We start from the raw sequence: 19,487 nt of genomic DNA on the forward strand, positions 1-19,487 counted from the left end.
AGATGACGCAATACATGCCATTGTTTAGATCATGTTCGAACTTGAGATTAGTAAGTCAGCTTCATGCTCATCTCCTAGTCGCTGGTCGTCTTCGTCATGACCCTCTTCCTGTGACAAAGCTCATAGAATCATACGGTTTCATGGGTTCTCCAGACTCGTCTAGGCTAGTCTTCGAAGCTTTTCCTTACCCTGATTCATTCATGTATGGCGTTCTTATCAAATGCAACGTTTGGTGTCACTTACTCGACGCCGCCATTGATCTGTACCATAGGTTGGTTTTGGAGAAGACCCAGATAAGCAAGTTTGTGTTTCCTTCTGTTTTGAGAGCTTGTGCGGGTTCTAAGGAACATCTGGGTGTTGGTAAGAAAGTTCACGGGAGGATTATTAAGAGCGGTGTAGACGACGACGCTGTGATAGAGACGTCTCTGTTGTGTATGTATGGCCAAACGGGGAATTTAAGTGATGCAGAGAAGGTGTTCGATGGAATGCCTGTTAGAGATCTTGTCGCTTGGAGTACTCTTGTTTCTAGCTGTCTTGAGAATGGTGAGGTGGTAGAAGCATTGAGGATGTTTAAATGCATGGTGGATGATGGTGTTGAGCCAGATGCTGTGACGATGATCAGCATTGTTGAAGGATGCGCTGAGCTTGGATGCTTGAGGATCGCTAGATCAGTTCATGGACAGATAACGAGAAAAAGGTTTGATTTTGATGACATGCTTTGCAATTCTCTGCTTACAATGTACAGTAAGTGTGGGGATTTGCTTAGTTCGGAGAGAATCTTTGAGAAGATTGTCAAGAAGAATGCTGTTTCGTGGACTGCAATGATTTCTAGTTACAACCGAGGCAAGTTCTCTGAAAAGGCATTGGGAAGTTTCAGTGAGATGTTAAAGTCTGGAATTGAGCCGAATTTGATTACCCTTTACAGCGTTTTGAGCTCTTGTGGATTGGTTGGGTTGATTAGAGAAGGTAAGTCGGTACATGGTTTTGCAGTTAGACGAGAGCTGGATCCGAAGTACGAATCACTTTCTCCAGCCTTAGTTGAACTATACGCTGGATGCGGGAGACTAAGCAACTGTGAGACAGTTTTACATGTGGTCGGTGATAAAAATATTGTGTCATGGAACTCGCTTATATCTCTATATGCACACAAAGGTATGCTGGTTGAGGCATTGTGCTTGTTCAGACAGATGGTGACACGGCGAATAAAACCAGATTCGTTCACTTTGGCAAGCACAATCTCTGCATGCGAGAATACTACTGGTTTAGCTCGGCTAGGGAAACAGATTCATGGACATGTTATAAGGACTAATGTTTCGGATGAGTTTGTGCAGAACTCGGTGATAGATATGTACTCTAAAAGCGGATTTGTAAATTCCGCATGCATGGTATTTAATCAAATAAAGCATAAGAGCGTTGTGACATGGAACTCAATGCTCTGCGGGTTTTCACAGAATGGTAGCTCCTTGGAGGCAATTAACCTCTTTGACTATATGTATCGTAACTGTCTAGAGATGAATGAAGTTACATTTTTGGCGGTCATTCAAGCGTGCTCAAGCATAGGTTCACTGGATAAAGGGAAATGGGTTCACCACAAGCTCATTCTTTGCGGTTTAAAGGATCTTTTCACTGATACAGCTCTAATCGACATGTATGCCAAATGTGGAGATCTCAACGCAGCTGAAACAGTCTTCAGGGCCATGTCGAGTAGGAGCATTGTGTCATGGAGTAGTATGATTAATGCCTATGGAATGCACGGACGGATAGGATCTGCAATATCTACGTTCGATCAAATGGTAGGATCGGGAACGAAACCTAACGAAGTTGTCTTCATGAACATTCTCTCTGCTTGTGGTCACTCTGGTTCCGTTGAAGAAGGGAGGTTCTACTTTAACTTGATGAAAACTTTTGGCATCTTACCAAACTCGGAGCATTTCGCCTGTTTCATCGACCTGTTGAGCCGCTCTGGTGAACTCGAAGAAGCATATAGAACCATCAAGGATATGCCTTTCCTAGCTGATGCTAGCGTTTGGGGTTCTCTGGTCAATGGATGCAGAATCCATCAGAGAATGGATATCGTCAAAGCCATAAAAAATGACCTTTCTGATATTGTTACTGACGATACAGGATATTATACTCTCTTGTCTAATATATATGGTGAAGAAGGGGAATGGGAAGAATTCAAGAGAATGAGAAGGGCTATGAAGAGTTTGAATCTCAAGAAAGTTCCTGGGTACAGCGCGATTGAGGTTGATAAAAAGGTTTTCAGATTTGGAGCTGGGGAAGAACCCTGTTTTCAAACAGAGGAGATCTACAAGTTTCTTGGGAGTTTCCAGAATATAACTCTTGATGCAGACTATTTACAGATGAACCAATGAAGAACATGTCATAGATTCTTAACATCATTTATTAGTTAGAGCCATGTAAGAATATATATTGTTTTTGAGCCAATAGAAAACAGAGATGCAAATTTTGTAATAACCAACCAAACAGCCTAATATATAAATCAAGCATGTTTTTTCTTTTCTTTGGCCCTTCTAAGAGAGGACAAGATATACAAAGGGCAACCAGCACCCACAAACATGGGGTGATTTAGAATAATAAAAACATCCATCGCCGACTCTGTTTTCTCCATTGTTACTTTCTCTGTTTTTTTCCCTCTACAATGTTTCTCAAATAGTAAAATAATACTTTACGTCAAGATCACAGTTGGGGGATTACTTGCAGGGCATCTTTGTCTTCTTGGCCTTCTAGTTGCAGTTCCCCATCCTGTAAGGCTCCTATCTTCCAATCCCACCATTTGTACACTGTTGTTATTAATTGGCTGTGCCAAAGACGAGCAAACAGGAGCTCTGTCAATGTTGTTGACCAGTCGTTTTCTTCCTCGGCTAGATCCACCTCGGTTTGAGCTCCTTCGGGCCACACCTGAGTTCCAGTTGTAGCAAGTGGCTTTCATAAGTCCCTCAAACATATGAAGATCTTCGGTTACTTCAAGCCTGGACAGAGAAGCAAGCCCTGGGAGAATATCCCTTTGGAAATCCCGCCTTGGTCTTCCCCGTCTTGCTTGTCCTCTTCTTGGCCGGTTAGCTGTGATACCCATAGAACCGGTCTCATCGAATTTTAGATATTCTGGGACCAAAGGCTTTGGCATGTAGTCTTCTTCTTTGGTCTGGGGTAAGTTCAGAGTCATTGTCTCGAAATAATCAAACTCTCCTGAAGAACATTCTTCAGGGCAGCCTACACAATCCCTGGCTTCCAAACAAGCAATCTTTTTCTCTAAATCATTGCCACAGGAAGCTATTGTGTTGACAAACCAAGAGAGAGGGTCCTTGGCAACTGCATTGGTCGAAGAGGAAGCAGCTTCATCAGTATTGCAATGGTGAGACAGTGAGATGGTGACTATAGCTTCTGCAGCTGCCTTAATGAATTCATCCACTGAATCTCTAGCTTCAGATTTCCAAGTGTCATCACCTCTCTTCTCTAGAATTTTCTCCCCATCTTCTTCACTCTCAGTATCTGGGGGAGCTTCCAAATCTATCAAAGTAGTTGCTTTTGTTTCCACTCTCGGATTATAACACAAGCTGGAATCTTCGTCCTCGTTAGCACATAAATTCAAGTCAATGTGCTGCCTGTAAGTGGCAGCTTTTTTACCTTTATCATTGTCCACGATGACAGCTTCAGAAACTGAGTCTTCACATGGAAGGTTGATGTCGAGGTTTCTCTTCACCAAGGTGTTAACTTTCTTGGGTTGATTAGTGATAGAGGCAGAAGAAGGAATAAGGGAAGGGAGCCCCTCGCAAATAGAATGCTTTTGAGGGATGGGGCAACCAAATATCTTTCCACGACTCTGTGACTCGGCCATTTCAACATATCCCAAGTTGGCGCCATTAGAACATGAGACAGACGTCAAACCATTGTGAGGATATACATTATTTAAGCTGTTACCCACATCACTTCCATCCATGAACTGGTTAGCAGAAGCATTCAAATTCAAATCCAAACCGCCATTTGCTATTCCATTTTTTTTATGGGGCTTAGGTTTCATCCAGGGCAACCCAGCAGAGCACTCCTGCTTTTTTGGTCCTTGAGGGTTTTCGGGACTCTGATGCTTCAAAGCCTCACTGAAAGAACCATTTGTAACAGCCCCTTTTGGGCCGTTGTTAAGATAGTTAGAGTTTCCTGATGGAAAATTAAAGGCAGTTTCCTTCGACCCTGAAGAAAAGCCTTGGTTAAAATCACGGCTTCTCATCTCAGAACTCGCATCTGTTCTTGGTTGTGTATTAAAATTCAAGAATGGATTCGTCTGAAGTGCCACGGGTTTCTGAACTGAACTGCTACTTCGGTTCTCCCATGATGAAATCCAATGACCCCAAGGTCTGACCGATTCAGGGTGGTAGCCATGATTCAAGCTTGGAGCATTTGATGCCACACTTGATTCCACATAGCTATCATAAGAAACTTCAGGATTCCTTTGACGAGCTTCCCATTCAAAAGATGCTCTTTCGCCAGACAACTTCCGCTGATCAGTTGAAGGATATCCCAGAGGTTGAAATGCACTGTTTGAAAGACCTTGTACTGAATGGGAAGGCAAACATAAATTGTCTCTTGGAATGCTTTTGCCATGACCTATAACCATGCAGTCATAGAGAAACATCAAAGACTAGAAAATAGGCAAAAATTACTACACACATAAAAACTACTACATCAGAACACAATCCACAAACAAATCTATCAGCAAGAGACACTCAATGTCATCATAAGGACTATTAGCCCAACTTTCCCCACATAATTGTTTCAAAGGTAAGGGAAACCAAATGAAAATGAAAAATCAAAAATCTCACCTGCTTCAAGAACCATCCAACCATTTTGACTTGTATTTTTATCCAACCACTGGCCTTGAACATTTGCAACGTCTCTTCCATAAAGAGAAGAATACAAGTCCCTGGAAGAAGAAGAGACAGGTACTGATTCTTGGCACTGGAGTGGCTCGTTCAAGTCAGCTAACCCATTTCGATTCTTCATTAACAAAGAAGACCCAGAAGAGTCGTTCAGATGATGAGAAGCATTCCCTCGTTCGAAAAACAGCTTTTCTTCAACTTCTTCTTCTTCTTCTGTTTTGGACTGCTCGTAAGGAGGGGGTTGAAGATCAATCACTGTTCTTCTAACTTTGACAGGTCTAACCTCAAACACCTCCTCCTGATCCTTTGAACTAGGAGCATTGCAAACTAGAGAGCTGCTACCTTCATCACTCCCCAAAAGAAACCCAGGTAGCTCTCGTTTAATGGCACTTTCCGGTGTACGCTCAGAATAACTCATAAGATCAATAAAAGTCTTTCCTTTTACTTCATCCATCAAACTCTTCTGTGTTCTATACAAACGATGAAGCTCACAAACCTGCACAAAGAAGACCAATCAAAATTAGATTAGCACACATATAAAAGACCAAAAGAACATTTCGAGTATATGATCAGAGATTAAGAGATACCTGATTCTTGAAAACGGCTTCATGTTGAAGCATGGTGTGTTTCAAAAAATCAGAGTAAGAAGAATCTGTAGCAGCAGCATTATGATGATGATAATGGCGGGCACCAAAAGGCAAGTTGTTTTTGGGGTCTCGAGCATGAAACATAGAATAGGTACAAGTGTTTGAATCTTGAGTTAAATCCCTCATTCTCATTGAGGAGGAGGGTAAGAAGCTTTCACAATGAACTGTTTCTCCCATTCCTCCATAAAAACAAAAGATTTACAATACTGTATTATTAATATTAGCCAATAGAATTAAAAATCAATTAAATAATTAAAACAGAGATCACAAATTCGAAAACAAAAGTCACCGACGACATTATGCTGCTATCTTATAGTACTAAGATTTCTTATCATAGCAATTAAAGGATCAGAGAATAAAAACGCTAAGTTAAAAGCTCAAAGAAAACATTAGGTAAAGAAATTTCCCAGAAAATTGGAACCACCATTAGAGGTGAAGCTATAAAATCTAAAGCGATCTTTCATTGCGAGACCAAAAAAAAAAAATCTGACAGAAAAAAACAAAATCATAAAAAGTACGATGAAATGAACAGTAAGAATAAGAAGCAGAGATCGATTTCAGTCAAATATGCTGAAAACATAAAGGAATCATCAATTAAAAAAAAACTAAGCTTAAGAGTATAACTAAAATTAAAGATAAAAGAGAGATTTATGATTCACCTGTGAGACAACAAAGTCCTCTCTAATCTTAATCGCTGATTAGAACAGAGAGAGAAGAGATGTTTGCACTCACTACCAAATCGGCGACCAAAATTATACAAATGAGAGAGAGAGAAAAAAAAAATGTATTCCTGAGAAAAATACTAAAAATAAGGAGGAGAGAGAGAGAGAAGAAATCTTTAAGTGGGAGAGAATCGAAACTCCATGGGGAGAGAGGGAGAGAGAAGAAAGCTTAGGAGAGAATCAGATGATGATCATCGTCTTTATCGTCGTCGTCGTCGTCGATCCGCTGCTGGGCCAACTCTCTCTCTCTCTCTATCTGTCTGTTACTACTCTCTCTTCTGATTCTGATTAAAAGAGAGAAGAAAGCCAAAAACAAATAAAAAAAAAAAAGAATTAAGAGCCCCTTTTATATTCCTTTCTTTTTTATATTTTTATTTTAATCGGATTTGGTGTTTTCTCATTTCTTTCTGATTTGAGAGTGAAGAGAGAGAATAATATAACATTAGTTCGGTGTAGAGAGAGAGAGATCCCATAAATAAATAAATAAATAAAAATAAAACATGAAACGACGCTTCTTCTATAAACAAACAACAGAAGCAGAGAGAGAGAGAGAGAGAGAGAGACTCGATATATTTTTGTCAGTTTGTCACCATCTCTCTCTTTTTTTCTTTTTCTTTTAACGTTTCATTATTACTATTAAAGTGGCTTTTTCTCATGTTTTTTTAAATACTAGTTTTTAATGCAATTAATTGTTGTTAAAGGCATCTAATTAGTGTTCCTGTAATTTTTCATTAGATCATACTACTATATAGTAGTATAATGTATAAAATATTTTTACAGTTTACTTTATTTACTTTTATGGTTGTAAAATTTGTATATCATGAATAATCATATTAGATTTTGTCCCATTTCACACACACTTGCAGTTAAAAAAAAGAAAGAAAGAAAAAAATATCAAATCATATTTTAATATCTAAACTAATGTTGTTTGTTAAGTCGTGTTAATTATAAATGTTGTTTTCAGTAGCGTGACTATCAAAACTTATACTACTATATTAGCTAGGGGATGGTCGGAATCTTCCATCTTTGACCTACGAAACGTTCAAATAGACTCGGCGAATCAATTTCCAAACTGTCTTCATTTTGGTCTTGTTTTACAAGTTTACTTTGAATGAGGAACAAAAAAAAAAAAATTAATTACTTTGAATATTTCAGATTAACATAAAATTTTATACATTTACCAATATAAATTTAACATATTAAACATAATTTTTTACCCCCTAGATTTAGATTCTCTCCTTGTGCTTTTTTTTTTTAACCCTGGGACGGCGTTAATTTTAGAATGGAGAAAAGCTACAACGTTAATACTCCTAATTAAAAAAAAAAAGTTATTCTTACAGCATACTTAAATCAAATGTGTTCCTAAAAGGTAATTAAAAGGGTATAAAAAGCATATTTGTACTTACTTTAACAACATGATGAAAGATGGAACATGTGTAGATCGAGTTTACGTCTCCATTTGTTTGCTAACACATAAAGCGCGTTGTTTCATTAATTCGGGTAATCATTTTTTTTTCTCCTTTCTACCTTTGCCTTTTTACCTTCAACAATAACAAAAAAAAAAAAGAGAACAAGTTAACGTTAAGTTTTTTACCATTTTTTTTTTTTTGAGCAAACAGATGTTATCATTCATTATTGAAAGAGTAACATACATGAAGAGTAGGGTAGCTTAAAAGATAACATAGGAGGGCATGCCTCAAATTTAACAACAACAAAGTAGCATAGTAAGATAGGAGCAAATGATATTAAGGGTTTGAGAGCTATAGACCACAAGCTAAAAAGCTTACTGGAACATGTGAGATCAAGGCATATCAAAGCTGCTTCCAAGAGCAAGCCAATGGAAGGGGAGATGGCCATTTCCTTCAAAAGAGGGTTTAGTGGCAAAGAAGCGGACAAAGCTGACATTCTCACCAAGTTGGGAAGGACTACTCTAGGTAGATCTTTGTCAGGGGTTCGAGCAAGTCTGAGAATGCTCTGATAACCGGTCACTACTAAGGTGGTGGCGGTTCTGATGATGGGATAGAGATGCTTGAAGAGATTGGGGTAACCTTTGTTTCCATGAACAGAGGTCATAATGCCCCGAATCTTCAAGCTGATCTGAGGGAACTTCAAGAAGTTGATGAAAAGCAGATTGGAGAACTTAGTCAATAGACAGGGTAATGGGAGGAGGCGGATGAAACAGAGGTAATCCTCACTCAGTGGAGCTAGGATCATAATGCCAAGTTTCAACAAGTTATTACCTTCAGAGAAAATAGTCCTATGTGTTTCTGGTAACATGGGTTTTAGAGGACTCTTAAACCAATCTAGCAACATAAATGACTTAAGGTTCACTAGCAGTCTTCGAACTAATGGAGACCTTAAGCTACCAAGTTGTTGACTAGAATGGGAGAGAGTGGATTGCAGGTCGGACCTAGTTACACAATGACACTGAGGCAGTCGAAATATTGGTGATAGATACGGTAAAGGTGCAAAGGATGCAGGCACTAAAACAAGCCCGACTAGCGGGACAGACATATTGATGAAGCTCAGCCAAACAAACATCCAAACCAAACCAAACAACTGGCCATGACAAAAGGGGTTTTCAAGACAAATAAGTGCATCAACTGTTCTGCTACCGAGTACGACTCGACTTAACCAAGCAGTGTAGACTGACACTAACCAATTTGACCTTGGTATGAAGTTATAAACGGGTCTATGGGACTTCCAGATCAGAAATAAATCATGGTTTCTCTGAGGACGACTAACTTCTAGGGTTCCAAGAAAAGAGCGAGAATACAACCTGGGCCAAATGGGTAACAAGAGGGAAAGAGATGATGCCGATAATGTGGGTTGCTTTGTCAAGATCTTCATCATCTCCGGCGTCAGAACAGAGCTTCCGTCCAACTGCAACCAAGTAAAAGCCTTGGTGAGGGGATTAAAATCCAAGGAGCGGTAAGATGTTGTGGTTGACAGCAAAGTGAGGCGGTGAGATCGACAGAAACCGGGACTAGTGGGGCAATCATAGCTCTCAGAGGTAGTAACGGATGATTGGGGTCTCGATGAAGCAGGCTCACCGAGAAGAGAGACCGGGTGCGGAGGAGAGGTAGGGGGTTGAAGCTGAAGCATGGTCGAAGATGATATCTGGAATCTCAAAGGGTCTCCGATGGGGATGAAAGCAGAAACAAACGGACTAGAGCGAACGAGGAAGCAACAGAGACGAAGAAACAAAGACCCAGCGACGCCGATCGGACTCGACGCCGCCGGGAGAGGGTGCCTCGATGGTTGTGCCAGAGAAAGGGTGGCTAGAGCGAACTTAGTGAAAGGTCAGAATTCATTACTAAGTTTTTTACCATTTATGTTCAGTTTTAATCCATAAATTAGACAAACTAATTTGTTTCAGTTCCCCTTGATTGAGAAAACTCTTTTTGTATATATACGTGCATTAAAAATATATATAATATCCCCCCATGACTTCTCCTAATTTTATAGTAGACCATCATATTGTTTTTCCATTCATATGTATATATTTTTTTCTTCAGAATATTAAGATCGAGAAGCTTCGTCTTTCTTTCAAACATAACTATACAAACAAGATTCATATATATTGGCTAATTAATTAAATAGCGTAATTCGGAAAGTTTGGTAAATTTGATCTCTATATATGCTTTGTCTTCATGCACACTAAAACAAAGATTAATTATTTTAGTTAACCTCTCCTAAATGGAGTAAGAAGATATAGGTAAGTAGAGCAATGATGGCAAAACCCCAAAAAAATCAGCTTAAAATCAAAGAACATTTATTAAAAAAAAAAGGCTAAGACACTTGATAAAGATTATGACCAAATAAGTTACCCTGAATCACAAGTTTGATGAGATAACTCAAGTTAATTTCTAAACAAAGCATCATCATCAAAATTGTTTAATGTATATAAATTAGGTTAGATTGAAAAAAAGCCATGAAAGAGGGTGGTCCCATTGTCGTCGACGCAACTTTGAGGTTCAAGATTTAAAAAAATGACCTTAAATTTGAAGATAATTACGTTTTTTGGGATTGGTTTTGGACACTTTTGTAGTTTTTGTTTCTTCTGTTCATCTCCGATTGGTTTGATTTCTCTACTTAAACAAAAATATCATTAACAATGAAGGCTTCGTTTTAAAGAGTATTACCAAAAAATGCCATACTTCCTAGGAAGCATATTTTTTCTTACCAATTTCGTTACGTGTCGTAGTTTTGTTGGATTTTGAAGATATCATTCAATATAAGGTGTTACATTTGTTTTTTTTTGTTATATAGTTTTTAAATAAATTTATCGACCGATGTATGTAAGTCAACTTGGAATGTTTATGATTATTTAAAAACCCACGTACCAGTTGTACAAACCACTGGTGGCCAAACAATTAGATTTAATAAAACATATAAGGGGATAGATATATACAATTAAACATTAACGGTAACGTGTTTATGCATTATTAACACGTTAAGAAACCGTTTGAATTTTATAATAATCAGAAGGACCAAACCTTTTCTAAGTACAAAATTTTATTGTATCTAACCAACGGAATAATGTTAAATTTTTTTTAAAAAAAAACATTAAGATTGGCTAAGATCTAGCAGTGGAGAAACAAGTAAAGAGATAAAGAAGAATTAAGTGCGTTTTTAGTAAACCACAAGTACAATGATCTGATCAAATCTTTTTCGATGTTTCTGATTAGATCTAAGCAAAGTTATCTACTTGCTTTATAGTTAATAGTGAACTGAACTGAGGTCGAATAGGACCAATACGATATTTTTTTCACATCATAATAATATGTTCTTGGTTATAAAATCACTTTTTAAAATATCATCTTGTCTCCTTGCAGCTTTTGTTATTTTCTGCAAATGACTTACCACGCATGATGTTTTTTTTTTTTTATGCTTAGCATCTAAATGTAAAAAGTTATCGAATTCGGTAGTTGTAACCGAAATCGAATGTATTTTGGTGTAATGTCAGAACTTTTTTTAACAAATCAAGACTAAAAAATGGTAACCACATGAAAATCACACACAGGTGGCATAGTGTTTAAAAAGTTGAAAATTTGAGATGAACATGTTTAGTTAAATGGGATATTTACTGAATAGAGGCTTTGTTAGGCCGAAACTTTGAATTTAGGGACTATTGTCCGGACTCTCAAGATTAGGTATTTTTTTTTACAATTTTATCCTTGTGCTCTGTATCGCCATTTTCTTGATTCTTCTCTAGACAAACACCATCACGAAACACACCATCATCTCAGAAATCAATGAATTAAATGAACTTTGCTTTGAATGAAAAAAACTAAACCCTAAGGGGATAGTATCCAGGGAACCCAAGGGGCTCTAATCATAAACTCCAATTGAATTAAAACTTCTATTCATCTCTAAATCTAATCTAAATCTGAAAATAACATGTTTTTGATTGAAAAATCATGAATAATATTAACTGATAATCGGCGGATGAAAACTTTGATCATCGGAGTTCAGATCTGCGACGAGATTCAACGGCGTGAGATCCTAATGGTTTACGGCGGACCAAACTTCAGAAGACAGTTAGGGTTTTTTAGCCATCGGAATGGGCGGCCGTCGGAAAGACACGAGTCATCGGAGAGATCTAACCAGTCATGAAGGCATCTCTCTTAAACTCACGGTGGAGATTTGCGAGTCTGAAAAAAAAACTCACTCACGGCAGAGAGAAGAGAAGAAGAATGAAGAGAAAGAGAGTTGAGCGTTATCTGATATGCAAGGATAGTTTTGTCTTTTCAGTTAAAAATAAATACCTAATTCTGTAAGTCAGGACAATCAGTCCTAAATCCATAAGTTTCTAAAAAATAATGCCTATTTCTATAATAAATCCTTAGTTAAATTGGCTAAAAGTAAAATATCCACTACATTCTATACATTTTGTTATATTGGCTAAAAGAGTAAGTTGTATTTTATGGAATATGTTTTCACCTCATATTTTCAAAATTTCTCATCTTTTAATTCCTTCACCGCTTAAAACCACTACCACTTTTTGTTTTATAACTCTAATTTCTTCTATTTTCTATATAGTTCCTTGTATAGGTGATTATTTGATTTTAGCTTATTATTATTTATCCTTTTTTTTGGACAAACTTATTTATCTTACATCTTTAAAACCTTCTAGAATTGCGATCAAATTTGTTTAAATGGATGACACAATTCAAACTTTCCGTAATTGAATTCTACATTCTCAATCTACCGATCATTAGATAGATTGATTTTGCATACGCACTTCACTCTACTAGTTTTCTCAAAAACATTTGCATCCACATTAGTCATGACATGATGTATACAAGTTTTTATACTTTCTTTATTTGAATCTCATTCCGCAGCTTAGGCTAATCATTTACTTTTTTTTTCCAGTAACGTTCTAAATTCTAATCATCTACAAAGTACAAACACTTGGGCGAACCACAAATCACATCCCAATAAACATCAAAATCTTTATAAACAAAATAATCACAGACTAGGAGTTTTTTATTTCATAAATCAAATGGCTAGCTTAGACCATCCTCATCACACAACCCCATCAAAAGTGTCTTTAATTAATTTTATTTATTAAATATTAAATTAAAAAATTAGAACCAATCAAAATATTATGACACATTGTTTAAGAATATCGGCTTAAATGTCTTTCTAAAGATATTTTTTTTTCTCTTTCTTGATGAATGTCTTTAATCTATATATACATTTTTTCAAGTACATTTAAAAAAAAAATCTTAAGGTTTGAAGTTATTTACAAGCAACGTTATTAGCATTTATTATCTAAAATTAAAAAATCCTAACAATAATTAATATATCAAAAGTAAATCTTTTTTTTTTCTTTTTCTTTTTGAACAAACGTTAAAAGTAAACCGAACCGATATAATGAACCTGAACCTCAAGACCTAACTGATTTGGTGAATTTCCCAATTGTCATCAATACATATGTTTTTTAAAAAAAAAAAATTTAAAGAAAAGTTAATTAACATTTTAGATATCAGACAAAATTTATGAAATAAAATTCCTCAAAGTTTGTATTTGTGTAAATGATGTAACCAAAAAAAAAAATTCACAAGATTTCCTGAAACTTCATGTCATCCCGTTTAGATCCAATAATTAGAAACCTATGTACAATATCTGTGTGATAACTACCGGGCCTCCTTGCTCCGAGCTTCCTTTCCCTCCTTCACCTTGACCAGGATTTCCCGTGAGTCCAACATTAGAGCCGATTGTCTTGCACGCGCCTCAAGAACTTTATTTTTTGAAATTTCATTTGTAAACTCTTATCCTCTAGTTTGGGCAACCAATCTTGGAGTGATATTTTAATTTATTTAATGTTTGGTTGAAAAAAAAAACTACCGGGCCCAACTCAATACGAGACTCTGTGGCCTTTTATATTAGATAGACGCAGAAATCACAAAGCTTTCTGACGAAGCTATGCCTGTTCTGCCGTTATACGACGAACCGTTATCCGACGAAGCTAAGCCTGATCAGCCGTTCTCCGACGAACCTAAGCCTGATCATGCGCAGCTGCTCGTAAATCGTTTCCATAACTCCGTCAGAGAAAGCATGCCCGGTATTATTTTCTCCGAGCGCGACAGTCCGAACATGGGTATGATTTTGTATCTCTTGCTGAGAAATCGCTCCTTGTGTCTATGATCTGCATTTGATTAACTTCATCTGATTATTTATGTAATTATTTAATTGGCTCTCTCTCGGCTTTGTTAGATATGCCGGCACTAGTGATATGGGTCCTTGAGGATTGCTCAAAGATCCCAGGAATTCCCTATTTTTTTGACGTTTATAGGAAACTCGAGAAAGTTCTTGAGAATGATGGACTTGGCGATCACCCCAACCACCATGTTATCATTGTTGACCAGGAAGTGGATTCCAAGGAGTTCAGCCAATCTTTTCTTGATTTGCGGCAAGAGTATATGTCTTGCTGTATCAATCTCGATATACTCTTGCCGCATCAATCTCGAGATTGCAGAAGGCAAAAGTGGGGAAAGGAATGCAAAATTTAACACTGTGTTAATCAGTTTTCTTATTTGGGCGTTTTCCCTGAGCGCATTTCTTCACAAGACAAGAAATGCGGTGGTCATCTCGAGTAACAAAAACTTTGGACAAGGCACCAAATTCTCTGATGTTCGTGCCTCTTTGTGGAATAAAGGTTTTCAATTTTGTGGTCGTAAATCCTCATACTTTGCTCAATATGGATTTGGATGAAGACGAATGAATGCTTTGCTTTCTATGAGTGAACTAACAGCCATCTTTGTACGTACTTTTATGATCCGAGTGTAGTAATTTGAATGAATGCTTTTGTAGACTGTGCTTTTATGATCGAGAGTGTAATCTTATACAATCTTGTGCTTTTGCAATGCCTATATATATATATATGTACCTCTTCTTACCATGTCTTCAAGTTTGCATATATACATTTTGATCAAACCTGCATAATGGCTATTTTCTTCTATATAATACTCCCTCTGTATCATAATAGATGATTTTCTAGGATTTTTTTTTGTATCATAATAGATGATTTTCTAGGATTTTTATCAATTAATACTAAAAAATTGTAAATTTCAAGAACCATTAAATGAAAATATTAAAGTTTGGTGAACTACTATTGGTTAATAGTAATAAGAAATATTATTATAAATAAATAATGCATTTATATCTAAACATTAAATGTTTTTCTTAATTAATGTGAAAAATCTAAAACATCATCCTTTGTGATACAGAGAGAGTAGCAAATAATTAGAATAAAAAATTCATAGAACAAAAACACATATTTATTTATTAATTATGATTGGTAACATAATTCTAGAAAACATTTCGAGACCAACAAAAAGATAAAAAAAAATTTGTAGAAAAACAAAAAAAAACACGTGAGATCCAGATAAAATTGTGTAACGGATTTGATTAGTAAAAAGGGAAAGAAGTGATTTTCATTTTTATTAGTGTGTGTGTTTTGTGGGTCTCTATCCGTTCTTCACTCCGCCGAATCTCTCCTCTGTCCTTTTCTTTCTCCCACTCTCTTGTCTCTGTCTCCTCCACCTCTCTTCCTCAGATATCTTCGTCCTTTCGATTGATTCTCCTGTTCATCGCCCATGGAAGCTATGCTACTCAAACCCGCGTTTCCCAATCCCCCAAGCCTCAATCTTGCGACTTCTTTTTTAAGACCCGTCTCGCGGTTATTATTACCCAACTGGAACGTTAAATCGAGGTTTGGTGTGCCTGAGTCTCTCTCCCTCCGTCTCTCTGCAGCTGCTTCTCCGATCCGGTAATGCCCTTTTGTATTGTATGCCATGTGTCCGCCATTGATTTAAAGATTCCTTGTTTCAACCGGAGATGTAAAGCCATAGGCTTTTAATTTGCTTTTTGGTCTTCTTTGCTCTTCTCGTTTTTGTGGTTTGTCAATTTTTTACTGGTGGCTTTGCTGCTTTGTCGTCTTGTTGCAAATAGACACTATGGCATGGCATGAGCTGTATACGGTAAAATAAAGTTTGTTACTTTGTAACGTGTTGGCAGATTTGATTTCTTATGAATCTTATGTAGTAGAATGATCTACTTCTTGATGCTTAGTGTGTTTTAGCTGAAGTAGATTTTATGGGTTTTATCACTTTATGGTATTGATGTGATTTGGGTGTTTTTTAAAGATACTCGAGGGGGCTACTACGGGTAGATGAGAGTGAGTATTTGACACTTGACAGCATAAGACACTCTTTGATTCGTCAAGAGGACAGTATTATCTTTAATCTTCTTGAACGAGCTCAGTATCGCTACAACCCTGATACGTACGATGAGGATGCCTTTACTATGGAAGGGTTCCAAGGATCTTTGGTTGAGTTTATGGTCAGAGAAACTGAAATGCTCCACGCAAAGGTCGAAAACTTTAATCCAGCAAATCTTCAAATTTAGTTCATAATTTTTTCGAAGTCTGTCTCTTTGTTGATGATTTGTTTGCTTGAAGTTAGGTGGACAGGTACAAGAGTCCTGATGAGCATCCCTTTTTCCCACAATGCTTACCAGAGCCTATCCTTCCACCGATTCAATACCCACAGGTGAATTTTGGCCTTTTAAAGTTTGCATTTCAATAGAACAAGTTCACAAATATACTTGATACTGTCCAAAGTAGATCATATACTTGAACACAACTAGACATACTCGCCAAGTAGAAGGATGAGGAACTTTTGTCTTAATTTAACAAAAAAAATTCTCTTCTGTCTTGTGACTAAACCAGGTTTTGCATCATTGTGCTGATTCGATAAACATCAACAAGAAGGTGTGGAATATGTATTTCAAACACCTTCTTCCCAGACTGGTCAAGCCTGGCGATGATGGTAATTGTGGTTCAGCTGCTCTCTGTGACACAATGTGTTTGCAGGCAAGAAGCTTAGCATGCATCATCATTACAAATGGCTAAATTAGAAGACTTGAAATTGAAATAAAGTAACTCATTTGGCTGTCTTTGCAGATACTTTCAAAGAGAATTCACTTTGGTAAATTTGTTGCTGAGGCCAAGTTCCGTGAAAATCCTGCTGCGTACGAAACAGCTATCCGAGAACAAGTACTCTCATTTTGTTTCATGCTAAATACCATCTCTTTATGCATTATCTGCATCTTCTTTTGTCATAAACTGGTTTGTGTATTTCCAGGACCGGACACAGCTGATGCGACTTCTAACGTATGAAAATGTTGAAGAAGTAGTCAAGAAGAGAGTTGAGATCAAAGCCAGAATTTTCGGTCAGGACATAACTATCAACGATCCAGAAACTGGAGCTGATCCTTCCTACAAAATCCAACCTAGCTTAGTTGCAAAACTCTATGGAGAAAGGATCATGCCCCTCACAAAGGAAGTCCAAATTGAGTACTTGCTTAGAAGGCTGGATTAATGTTTTCAAAGAAGGAAGCATAGCATTTGTATTGATCCTAATTTCCAAAAACCTTGTGTTCGACGACACAAGCTAGCGAGTGAAGTTAATTTTTATTACAGATGTAAACTAAGAATGAATAAAAAGAAATGAACTTAGTTCACAGAATTTGAGTTCTCTACAATGATGTGTACGTTTGTAGCATCAAAGTGCAACTCCTGATTCTCGAACAATCTCGTAAATGCCTATTGCGTTTTCAATAACCAGTAATACGATAATGCACCATTCTAAAAGATCTGATCGTCGGTTCTGCATCACCAGATGGAGGAAATGAATGTTGTGCTGCAGATGATTAGAGAATAAGGTTAAGTTAAAAAAAAAAAAAAAAACATGACTATTGTTTATCAAGAAACAAAATCAACTAGTAAATACCTCTATAAACTTTAGCTTATAGTCTAGATCCCCAAATCTCTGAGTGACCTCGTAATCTTCTCGTAGGTACTCGTATATCTGAGCATATCTAGCCTCTCTCCAAGCAATCTCAGATCTATGAGAACACGAGAACAGATGAGTCTTAACTTATATACTACAGACATTGTTTTCACGAGATTTCAGAGTAAGCATACTTCCAAAATCAAGAACTCCGATTTTTTTAAGAGTAAAGAGATCATAGGAAACAACATAAGAATGTGATAATGATTTGATAGAATACCTCTCAAACAAACCAACTTTGAGAATCACGTCGGCTAGATTAGAATTCGCCTTCCCTACAAGTTGGAAGAGCTTTTTCCTGGTCATTGTGAAAGTTCCTGTTTTCTCCATCGCACGGTTTATATCAGCAAACTCTTCCACCAACTTGTCTACCTGAGATAATTGAAATCTCAAACTTCCAAAATAGCATGGACCACTTTCTTTCAGTCTTTTCACACTCTCTCATCTGTGACTCTTATGTATGAAACAGACATATACTTGTAACGGTTGAGGACACTGAAACGGAACAAGTTACCTGAGAAACAAAGTAATCCAATGCAATACTCTGCCCGAGCACACTCCCAATTATACGGATGCTATTAGTATCCAACGTTCTGAGAACGATGTAGTCAGGGCCACCTTTCATTTCCTCAGTCAACAAAGGCTTCTCCTTCACAGCATAATCTAACACAACAAAGTCAACAAAATATCAGTTTAGCAAAACTTGACAATTAATGAAGCAAAGCTATGGTTTTAAGTACTCTGAAAAAAACTCAAAAGAAGTAGTAAGTAAGACAGGAACACTGACCATCTTTTCTCATAGTTGTAAGCAATCCAGAAGAATGTCTACGAACAATGTCAAGATAACGCTCAACGTCGTTGTCATCAATATTAAAAAGAATAGCAGAACCGTATTGAAAGACAATCATGAACCGGCAGTTGCTTACACTCTCCCTCTCATCCAGAGTCTGTGAAAGAAGGTAAACACAAGATCAACATTGAGTTTCTCTTTTGGGGTTTCTAAACCAATACAAGGTAACCACAGGAATGCTGCATTCTACTGAATTTGTCAAAAACTTAAAATAGTATTGATTTGAGGACCACAGAGCTAACACAGTTGTTTCTGAATAAATCTTACATGGATACCAGAAGAAAAATCAGAAAATTTGAGGGCAATAGAATTGGTAGAACGTGAGGTAGGAGGAACAACATTGCATAAGTTGTCAGCTTGCATTCCCTTCAAATCAATACTGCCACACACACACACACACACAAAACATAAAAACTTGAACTTTCAAAACCATCAAGATTCAAAAATCAAAACTTTAACAAGTCCCAATAGTTATTACACTCCAACAATGCAATATAGGGCCAAAAAAAACATACCTAGTACTGAGAAAATAAGCTTTGATAGGGATCTTCCCTTGTTCATCCTCTTCCTCTGTTCCAAATTCATAGTTTTGGTACCCATCATTTGACGCAGAATCAGAGTCGTTGTTGTAAATCGAAACCGGAGACGGGAACGATGAGAAGCAACGGAAACGAGAAGGTGCTACTCCAAATGCAAGGTGTTTCGATTTCGATACACATGGAGAAGAAGTGTCTAGTAGTGCTAGTCTCTTTGAAGAATTGTGAATTTGATTACGAAGGAACAGAGCAGCTACTGCTCTCCATCTACCCATTCAAAAATCAATCAAAAAAATGAAACTTTTTTTTCTTTCTCGTCTACCCCAGAAAAAACCACTCGACTTTGTTGTTAATTTTGATTTCAATTTATATTGGAGATTTTGTCTTCTGATTTCCAAAGATTTACGAAGTAGCCTCGGGTTCTCGCCGCCGGTGACCACAGTTCCACAATTTAAAACGACAGTGTTTTAGTAA

The 19,487-nt window shown here is 37.1% G+C and overlaps 4 protein-coding genes, 1 long non-coding RNA gene and 1 pseudogene across 6 annotated transcripts in view; 3 read left to right on the forward strand and 3 right to left on the reverse strand.

Moving 5' to 3' along the window:
* LOC104787995 (putative pentatricopeptide repeat-containing protein At1g69350, mitochondrial pseudogene) lies at nucleotides 1-2,524 on the forward strand (annotated as a pseudogene). The gene has a single exon (XR_015557832.1). The product of XR_015557832.1 is annotated as a putative pentatricopeptide repeat-containing protein At1g69350, mitochondrial pseudogene (transcript).
* Nucleotides 1-12,996, reverse strand: part of LOC104787987 (PLASMODESMATA CALLOSE-BINDING PROTEIN 4) — a 34,794-nt gene extending 21,798 nt beyond the window's left edge. Inside the window, exon 1 of the mRNA XM_010513652.2 lies at nucleotides 12,969-12,996. The gene's annotated coding sequence lies outside the window, so the exon portion shown is untranslated. The remainder of the gene's footprint in view (nucleotides 1-12,968) is intronic.
* On the reverse strand, nucleotides 2,468-6,802 carry LOC104787994 (uncharacterized). Its single transcript, XM_010513659.3, has 4 exons — nucleotides 6,202-6,802; nucleotides 5,483-5,721; nucleotides 4,839-5,391; nucleotides 2,468-4,623 (listed from the first exon to the last, which is right to left on the reverse strand). The coding sequence occupies exons 2-4, from the start codon at nucleotides 5,717-5,719 to the stop codon at nucleotides 2,690-2,692; spliced, it is 2,724 nt and encodes a 907-aa protein (XP_010511961.1). The 5' UTR covers nucleotides 5,720-5,721; nucleotides 6,202-6,802; the 3' UTR covers nucleotides 2,468-2,689.
* Nucleotides 12,997-13,682: 686 nt separating the features above from the next.
* On the forward strand, nucleotides 13,683-14,623 carry LOC147944836 (uncharacterized). Its single transcript, XR_015598031.1, has 2 exons — nucleotides 13,683-13,873; nucleotides 13,990-14,623. It is a non-coding gene; the product is annotated as an uncharacterized LOC147944836 (long non-coding RNA).
* Nucleotides 14,624-15,080: 457 nt separating this feature from the next.
* LOC104787996 (chorismate mutase 3, chloroplastic) lies at nucleotides 15,081-17,303 on the forward strand. Its single transcript, XM_010513661.3, has 6 exons — nucleotides 15,081-15,544; nucleotides 15,921-16,146; nucleotides 16,239-16,325; nucleotides 16,505-16,648; nucleotides 16,739-16,831; nucleotides 16,920-17,303. Exons 1-6 carry the CDS (start codon nucleotides 15,372-15,374, stop codon nucleotides 17,154-17,156), a joined length of 960 nt encoding a protein of 319 aa, XP_010511963.1. The 5' UTR covers nucleotides 15,081-15,371; the 3' UTR covers nucleotides 17,157-17,303.
* LOC104787997 (protein RETARDED ROOT GROWTH, mitochondrial) lies at nucleotides 17,159-19,477 on the reverse strand. The gene is made up of 7 exons (XM_010513663.3): nucleotides 18,993-19,477; nucleotides 18,745-18,856; nucleotides 18,415-18,574; nucleotides 18,142-18,290; nucleotides 17,848-17,999; nucleotides 17,568-17,682; nucleotides 17,159-17,477 (listed from the first exon to the last, which is right to left on the reverse strand). Exons 1-7 carry the CDS (start codon nucleotides 19,286-19,288, stop codon nucleotides 17,340-17,342), a joined length of 1,122 nt encoding a protein of 373 aa, XP_010511965.1. The 5' UTR covers nucleotides 19,289-19,477; the 3' UTR covers nucleotides 17,159-17,339.
* Nucleotides 19,478-19,487: the final 10 nt, after the last annotated feature.

This window comes from Camelina sativa, chromosome 5 (genome assembly GCF_030686135.1).
Source record: "Camelina sativa cultivar CO46 ecotype springtype chromosome 5, ASM3068613v1".
NCBI lineage: Eukaryota > Viridiplantae > Streptophyta > Magnoliopsida > Brassicales > Brassicaceae > Camelina > Camelina sativa.

Bases quoted from the DNA above. Each gene is read 5' to 3' on its own strand.
- LOC104787994 (XM_010513659.3), bottom strand. From the start codon at position 5,719: ATGGGAGAAACAGTTCATTGTGAAAGCTTCTTACCCTCCTCCTCAATG. The intron at 5,392-5,482 runs GTATCTCTTAAT...TTCTTTGTGCAG, and splicing joins AAGCCGTTTTCAAGAATCAG to GTTTGTGAGCTTCATCGTTT. The intron at 4,624-4,838 runs GTGAGATTTTTG...GCATGGTTATAG, and splicing joins TTGGATGGTTCTTGAAGCAG to GTCATGGCAAAAGCATTCCA.
- LOC104787996 (XM_010513661.3), top strand. From the start codon at position 15,372: ATGGAAGCTATGCTACTCAAACCCGCGTTTCCCAATCCCCCAAGCCTC. The intron at 16,326-16,504 runs GTGAATTTTGGC...TGACTAAACCAG, and splicing joins CACCGATTCAATACCCACAG to GTTTTGCATCATTGTGCTGA. The intron at 16,649-16,738 runs GCAAGAAGCTTA...CTGTCTTTGCAG, and splicing joins GTGACACAATGTGTTTGCAG to ATACTTTCAAAGAGAATTCA.
- LOC104787997 (XM_010513663.3), bottom strand. From the start codon at position 19,288: ATGGGTAGATGGAGAGCAGTAGCTGCTCTGTTCCTTCGTAATCAAATT. The intron at 18,575-18,744 runs GTAAGATTTATT...CTTCTTTCACAG, and splicing joins ATTTTTCTTCTGGTATCCAT to ACTCTGGATGAGAGGGAGAG. The intron at 18,291-18,414 runs GTCAGTGTTCCT...TTGTTGTGTTAG, and splicing joins TACAACTATGAGAAAAGATG to ATTATGCTGTGAAGGAGAAG.